General features: G+C 49.1%; 1 protein-coding gene across 1 annotated transcript; it reads left to right on the forward strand.

The window, feature by feature from the left end:
• The first annotated feature begins 810 nt into the window (after positions 1 to 810).
• LOC128576997 (uncharacterized) lies at positions 811 to 7,398 on the forward strand. The gene is given in 2 exon segments (XM_053579072.1): positions 811 to 3,049; positions 7,381 to 7,398. Coding segments are annotated over 2 exon segments (1,905 nt in total). The 5' UTR covers positions 811 to 1,162.
• The last annotated feature ends 825 nt before the right edge of the window (positions 7,399 to 8,223 follow it).

Genomic DNA, 8,223 nt, shown 5'->3' on the forward strand with positions numbered 1-8,223 from the left:
CCCTGCTCGGAAAACTAGTCACTGTTTAGAGGAAGAGATTTACTACACAAGTGGTTACATTGATATGATAAATTTCCTTTCAAGTTCAAATTCAGCTTATAGATAATGGATTAGGTGTGTACGTGACTGGAAGGGTATAAAACTTAAACGTGGAATAAAGAACTTTGCTATATGCCATCAAACGGTGTATAGTCTGTTTCTTGACTTAATAATTACAGGAGCGAGTTTACACCTACAGCAAAGCTGCCGCTCGTTCGCGTCTCGGTTCACGCAACAGTTGTTGTTTTGAAAGAAAATATTACCATGAGAATGTGACCACTTCTCGCCCCCTACCTTAGGAATGTGACCTTTTGTAACTGTTCCAGGAGCTTCAGCAAATATTTACTTAATAGTAAATATTTGACTGTTAGTCTTATCTTAAGACAGTTGAATAGTGAATTAGAGTTCTCCTTATCTACTTAGAATCCCAGGTGTGTGTATTCTCTCTTACTTTGATAAAATCCCTGCATGTCTGCTATCCCGCCCATTTTGTAGTTTTTGCCTTTAAAAGCTTGTAAAAAACTGCTGTGGGGGACTTGATTTCTCGGCTCCTAAAAGAGTTGTGAATCAAGTCCCCTGTATACAGGAATAAAAATCCTCTTGCGTTTTTGCATCAAGAGACGACTCTTGCGGTTGATTGGGGTGGTCAGAGCTCCGGGCTGAGGGGGGGTTCTGCCCCCAAGTCTTTCATTTGGGGGCTCGTCCGGGATATAACGACCACCCCTCACCTGCAGAGTCGACCTTGGAGGTAAGAAAGGGGTACCCCAAAAACTGTCTAGTCTGTGTCTTCAGTCCTTTTGTTTGACTTTGTGTGCGCGCTTTCGATTTCGCAGCCGTTCGGCACCTCGTGAGAGTGGCCAGACAGTGGTCGGTAGACGTGCCCGGAGGACCACAGGCTGAAACCCTGGGGGACGCCCCAGGAACTGAGGAGAACCAGGGACGCCTGGTTGTCTCCTGCTGTAAGGGCGCTGGTCGAGTCTGGTTGTTCGATCAAAAATTACGGGAAACGCGCCCGTCTGATTCTGTTATAGGCTTGTGAAGGACCAAGTGTAGTAGGTGGGTCCTTGTACCTGTAATATTTCTGTTATTTCTGTTATTTGTGTTTCTGACATATCCACTGACGATGGGACAGACTGTGATGACCCCTCTGAGTTTAACTCTAGATCATTGGACTGAAGTGAAGAGAAGAGGTCGTGATCTGTCAGTAGAGGTTAAAAAAGGCCCATGGCAGACTTTCTGCTCCTCGGAGTGGCCTACTTTTAACGTCGGCTGGCCCTCAGGAGGAACCTTTGACTTATCTCTTATTTTTGCTATTAAAGAGATTGTTTTTCAGAGAGGACCGGGAGCCCATCCGGATCAACAACCTTACATCATAGTCTGGCAGGACCTGGTGCAGAATCCGCCCCCCTGGGTTCGGCCGTGGACTGCCACATCCAGGCCCCCGTCTAATCCTCAGGTGCTCGCTGTCCAATCTTCCGGTCCCAGAAAAGGGGGCGACAGTTTGGACCCCCATAAGAAGATCTACCCGGAAATCCAGACTGATCATCTTCTCCTTGACCCTCCACCCCCTCCTCCCCCATACCCTCCCGCCTTGGCTCCTGTCAGGGGGCAGGGAGGACCAGCATCGCCGGATCCGGCGATTGCCCGCTCTGCACCCCCAGGGGAACCTTCACTGGGGCCCGCACAAGGTACCAGGAGTCACCGCCGGGGAGGAGTGTCTCCCGACACTACTGTTGCCCTACCCCTGAGGGCATACGGCCCCCCGCCGGTGGCAACAGATGAGGAACCACCTCCTCTCCAGCCCCTCCAGTACTGGCCATTTTCTTCCGCAGACCTGTATAACTGGAAAACTAATCACCCCCCTTTTTCAGAAGACCCCCAACGCCTGACTGGGCTGGTAGAGTCCCTGATGTTCTCTCATCAGCCCACATGGGATGACTGCCAGCAGCTCATACAGACTCTCTTCACTACTGAAGAGAGGGAGAGGATTTTATTAGAAGCTAGGAAGAATGTACTCGGGGCGGACGGGCGTCCTACCCAGCTCCCCAACATCATCGAGGCTGCCTTTCCCCTCTTCAGACCAGACTGGGATTTCAACACGGCAGAAGGTAGGGAGCGACTGTCAGTCTATCGCCAGGCTCTAGTGGCTGGCCTCCGTGGGGCGGCAAGACGCCCCACTAATTTGGCTAAGGTAAGAGAAGTAATACAGGGGGCCACGGAACCCCCCTCTGTGTTTCTTGAGCGTCTAATGGAAGCTTTTAGGCGCTACACCCCATTTGACCCTGCCTCTGAAGGACAGAGGGCTTCCGTGGCTATGACTTTCATAGGGCAGTCAGCTGTAGACATTAAAAGAAAGCTGCAGAGAATTGAAGGATTGCAGGACTATACCTTGCAGGATTTAGTTAAGGAAGCTGAGAAAGTATACCATAAAAGAGAAACTGATGAAGAAAAAGAGCAGAGAAAGGAGAAAGAGAGAGAAGAAAGGGAAAATAAGAGAGACCGAAGACAGGAGAAAAACTTAACACGGATTTTGGCCGCAGTAGTAGGGGAGAAGAGCCAGGAACAGGCCCAAGGTAGAACTAAGAAGTCAGGTAGTCTGAATAACCGCATCCCGTTAGATAAGGACCAATGTGCGTACTGTAAGGAAAAGGGGCACTGGGCCAGGGAATGTCCTAAAAAAAAGAAGAAAGTACTGGCCTTAGAGGAAGAAGAAGATTAGCGGGGACGAGGCTCGGAACCCCTCCCCGAGCCTAGGGTAATACTTAAGGTGGAGGGGAAGCCAGTTGAGTTCCTTGTAGACACCGGAGCTCAACACTCAGTCCTACTTGAACCATCAGGACCCGTCTCCAAGAAAAAATCCTGGGTTGTAGGGGCCACAGGGCATCAGCAGTACTCATGGACTACCCGAAGATCAGTAGATCTGGGAGTGGGACGGGTAACCCACTCATTTTTAATTATCCCTGAGTGCCCTGCGCCCCTCCTCGGGAGAGATTTACTCACCAAAATGGAAGCCCAAAGGGTTCTGCCGCTTATGGATACCGGGGTTTGCTACTCTGGCAGCTCCCCTCTACCCTTTGACCAAGGAAGGCACTCCCTTCGAGTGGGGTGCCAGCCAACAGCGGGCCTTTGACAACATTAAAAAGGCCTTATTATCAGCCCCGGCCCTGGCTCTACCAGATGTAACAAAGCCCTTTGTCCTATACGTAGATGAGAAGAGAGGAGTGGCCCGAGGGGTGCTGACGCAGCCTTTAGGGCCATGGAAAAGACCGGTAGCATACCTCTCCAAGAAATTGGACCCCGTCGCTGGTGGTTGGCCAGCCTGTCTGAGGTCTGTGGCGGCAGTAGCGGTACTGGTAAAAGATGCAGACAAATTGACTATGGGGCAGAAGTTGACAGTCATTGCCCCCCATGCTTTAGAAAGCATCATCAGACAGCCCCCTGACCGGTGGCTGTCTAATGCCCGCATGACACATTACCAGAGTCTCCTATTAAACGGAGACAGAGTCCAGTTTGGCCCGCCTGTCATCCTCAACCCAGCTACCCTATTACCTGATACTTCTGTCCAGAAAGATGTATTACACACATGCCAAGAAGTATTGGCTGAGGAAACTGGAACTCGGAAGGACCTCTGTGATCAGCCCCTGCCGGATGCCCAGCTGACCTGGTTCACTGATGGGAGCAGCTCCATAATAGAAGGTAAAAGGGTGGCCGGGGCGGCGGTAGTGGACGATAAGCAGACCATCTGGGCAAGTAGTCTGCCTGAAGGGACGTCAGCCCAGAAGGCCGAGCTGGTCGCCTTGACCCAGGCCTTACGTTTGGCAGAAGGGAAAAAAGTTAACATATACACCGATAGCAGGTATGCTTTTGCTACGGCCCATGTTCATGGGGCCATTTACAGGCAGCGAGGACTGCTGACTTCAGCAGGAAAAGAAATTAAACACAAGGAAGAAATCCTAAGTCTACTGGAGGCTGTTCACCTCCCTAAGAAAGTGGCCATTATCCACTGCCCTGGGCATCAGAAAGGGGGGTCCAGAGTTGCCGAGGGAAACCAAAGAGCCGACCGAGAAGCTAAGCTAGCAGCTCAAAGGCTCAACATCCTGCCGCTATATGAAAACACTTTAAGGCCTAGCCTTAAAGAAATAGCACCCCCCCTTGCCAAACACTTTAAATATTCGGAGCGGGATCTCGAGAGAATGAACAGATTAGGCCTCCACTTAGAATCCCCAGAGGGGATCCGAGAAACTCCGGAAAGAAAAATCATCCTCCCTGAAGAGCAGGCGATCACCTTTCTCAGACAACTTCATAAATTAACTCATTTGGGCCCCAAGCATCTAAGAACTATTGTTCAGTCCTCCCCATACTATATTATGGAATTAAGTAAACTCGTTGACACAGCTGCAAAAGAGTGCAGACCTTGCCAATTAGTAAACACCCAGCCTAGCACATTACCTCAGGGAAGACGACTCCGAGGAGATCGTCCTGGGAGCTACTGGGAAACAGATTTTACAGAAATTAAGCCGGCCAAATACGGATACAAGTACTTGCTGGTGTTCATAGATACTTTCTCAGGATGGGTCGAAGCTTTTCCTACAAAAAGGGAGACTGCTCAAGTCGTAGCCAAAATAATATTAGAAGAAATTTTTCCAAGATTTGGACTACCCAAGGTAATCGGGTTCGACAACGGTCCCGCTTTTGTTGCCCAGGTTAATCAAGGTTTAGCCAAAATCCAGGGGCTTGAGTGGAAATTACATTGTGCTTATCGGCCCCAAAGCTCAGGGCAGGTAGAGAGGATGAATAGAACCCTAAAAGAGGCCATGACTAAATTATCCTTAGAGACTGGCATTACTGACTGGACAGTCCTCCTTCCCTTTGCCCTGTTCCATGTGCGCAACACCCCTAGCACTCTCAAACTGACCCCCTTTGAAATCCTATATGGAGCTCGCCCCCCGCTTGTTGCCATGCAGCACCTCCCTTCCCCAGAATCTTACTCCTCTCAATCTCTATACACCAGATTAAAAGCCCTTGAAACCGTGCAAAAGGAGGTGTAGAGCCGGCTGATCGAGGCCTACAAGCCCGGGGATCTGCAAATACCTCACCAGTTCCAGGTTGGAGATTCGGTGTACATCCGGCGCCACCGGACAGCCAACCTTGAACCACGGTGGAAAGGACCATACCTGGTGCTGCTCACAACCCCTACGGCAATAAAAGTCGATGGCATCGCAGCCTGGATCCACGCATCTCATGTCAAACCAGCACCGCCGCCAGACTCCGGGTGGAAAGTGGAAAAGACAGACAACCCCCTCAAACTCCGCATTCGCCGCAGTAGCCCTGCTCCTGCTGATACAACTCCCGGTGATAAGTAGTTCCGGTCCCAACCCCCATGCCCCCCAGAGGTTAACCTGGCAGGTTCTCTCTCAGACTGGTGATGTAGTATGGAGTACTACAAAAGAAGACCCTCCTTGGACCTGGTGGCCGTCCCTCACCCCAGATATTTGCGCCTTAATAGCAGGGCTAGATAATTGGGATATCTCCGATGAGACCTTTAAAGAGGTTCCATCAAGCCTTGATCACCATTTAACAAAGCGCTCACTTACCCAAGGCTCCACATCCCAAGGCCAGTACGTTGCAGACGCCCCTGGCTGTGGCAACTTGCCCGCCCAGCGCCGGATGCAACAAACGGAGTTCTATATCTGTCCCCGGGAGGGGAGAACAAGAAGCCAAGCCAACAGATGTGGGGGGGTAGAAAATTTCTATTGTAAACAATGGGGATGTGAGACGACTGGGCAGGCCTTCTGGCACCCCTTCTCCTCTTGGGATTTAATAACCGTAAAGAGGAGCAGTACCGGAGCAGGGTCAAACCCCCTAAATATTTCCTTCACGGAGAGGGGGAAACAAGCCCGAGATTGGATAAAAGGAAGAACATGGGGATTCCGTTTCTACATGTCAGGGTGGGATAAAGGATTTACCTTCTTCATCAAATTAAAAATAGAGAGCCCCGTCGCTGTCCAGATAGGACCCAACATCGTACTCTCAGGACAGCAGCCGCCAGCTAGGCCGCCTATTTCTCCCCGTATCCCCCAGACTCCGGGAGCACCCAATTTACTGAGGCCAGCAAAGCCCCATTGCCTGCGAAACTGTCTCCCCAGGTAACATCCCCGGAGACTCCAAGCACCGGGGAGAGACTTCTTAACTTAATACAGGGGGCTTTTTATGTTCTCAATACTTCCAACCCTAATCTTACCGAATCTTGCTGGTTGTGTCTAGCCTCAGGCCCGCCCTATTATGAAGGAATCGCCTTCTCAAGTATCTTCCCAAATACCACCTCCCATAATTCCTGTGACTGGTGATCCAAGATCACCCTTACAGCAGTCTCTGGGCAAGGCATTTGCCTAGGCACGATCCCCGAAAATCGCCAGCATCTGTGTAATCAGACCATTAAAAGCCCATCAACCACTATCAATTATTATCTAGTGCCCCCTAAAGGAGGATGGTGGGCTTGCAGCACTGGGCTACCCTGTGCATTTCCTCATCAGTGTTCAACTCCACTGCAGATTACTGTATCCTCGTACAATTAATACCTAGAGTTATCTATCATGAGGCGAGTTCCTTCGAGGCAGAATTCGATCTCAGACCCCGTAGACAGAAGAGGGAACCAGTCTCTATTACTCTAGCTGTCCTGATGGGTATAGGGGTGGCGGCCGGAGTAGGAACAGGAACGGCTGCGCTTGTCCAGACCCCACAATATCTTGAAGAACTGAGAGCAGCTGTAGATGAGGACCTAAAAGCCATAGAACAATCCATCACAAAATTAGAAGAGTCGCTAACATCCTTATCAGAAGTGGTATTGCAGAATAGACGGGGACTCGATCTCCTGTTCCTAAAAGATGGAGGGTTATGCGCTGCACTAAGAGAAGAATGCTGTTTCTATGTAGATCACTCTGGTATGGTAAAAGACTCCATGTCTAAACTCAGGGAGAGACTAGAAAAAAGACAACGAGATCGGGAGGCCCATCAAGGATGGTTTGAAAGTTGGTACAGCCGATAACCTTGGTTCACCACTCTCGTTTCCAGTTTAATAGGCCCTCTTATTATACTGCTTCTAATTCTTACTTTTGGGCCCTACATTCTCAACCGTGTAGTCACCTTCGTCCGGGAAAGAGTGAGTGCTGTACAAGTATTAATGCTTAGACAGCATTACCAGTCTCTCCGCAGAGACGATAGCCATGAAAATGAATACATAGAGCCAGAAGTTCCATGATTGGAACTTCCCAAAAAAACAAATGGGGGAATGAAAGAAAATATTACCATGAGAATGTGACCACTTCTCGCCCCCTACCTTAGGAATGTGACCTTTTGTAACTGTTCCAGGAGCTTCAGCAAATATTTACTATTAAGTAAATAGCCCCAGGAGCTTCAGCAAATATTTACTTAATAGTAAATATTTGACTGTTAGTCTTGTCTTAAGACAGTTGAATAGTGAATTAGAGTTCTCCTTATCTACTTAGAATCCCAGGTGTGTGTATTCTCTCTTACTTTGATAAAATCCCTGCATGTCTGCTATCCCGCCCATTTTGTAGTTTTTGCCTTTAAAAGCTTGTAAAAAACTGCTGTGGGGGACTTGATTTCTCGGCTCCTAAAAGAGTTGTGAATCAAGTCCCCCGTATACAGGAATAAAAATCCTCTTGCGTTTTTGCATCAAGAGACGACTCTTGCGGTTGATTGGGGTGGCAGAGCTCCGGGCTGAGGGGGGGGTTCTGCCCCCAAGTCTTTCAGTTTGTTTGTTTTGACACAGAGTCTCACTTTTTCACCCTTAGTAGAGTGCCATGGCGTCACAACTCACAGCAGCCTCAAATTCCTGGGCTTAAGTGATTCTCTTGCCTCAGCCTTACAGGAGCCCACCACAACAATCTGTTATTTTTTTTGTTGTAGTTGTCATTGTTGTTTGGCAGACCTGGGCCGTGTTCGAAACCATCAGTCCTGGTGTATGTGGCCGGTGCCCTAGCTGCTGAACTACAGGCGCCAAGCTAACCATCCAGTTTTGATTATTATAAATTTATAATGTGTTTTGAAAACAGAAACTGTTGTATTTCCATATGAATAACACATAAAACTGACAAAATAACAAAATTAAATCTTTTTTTTTTTTTGAGTCAGAGTCTCATTTTGGCACCCTCAGTAGAGTGC

Source organism: Nycticebus coucang, chromosome X (assembly GCF_027406575.1).
Source record: "Nycticebus coucang isolate mNycCou1 chromosome X, mNycCou1.pri, whole genome shotgun sequence".
Classification (NCBI taxonomy): domain Eukaryota; kingdom Metazoa; phylum Chordata; class Mammalia; order Primates; family Lorisidae; genus Nycticebus; species Nycticebus coucang.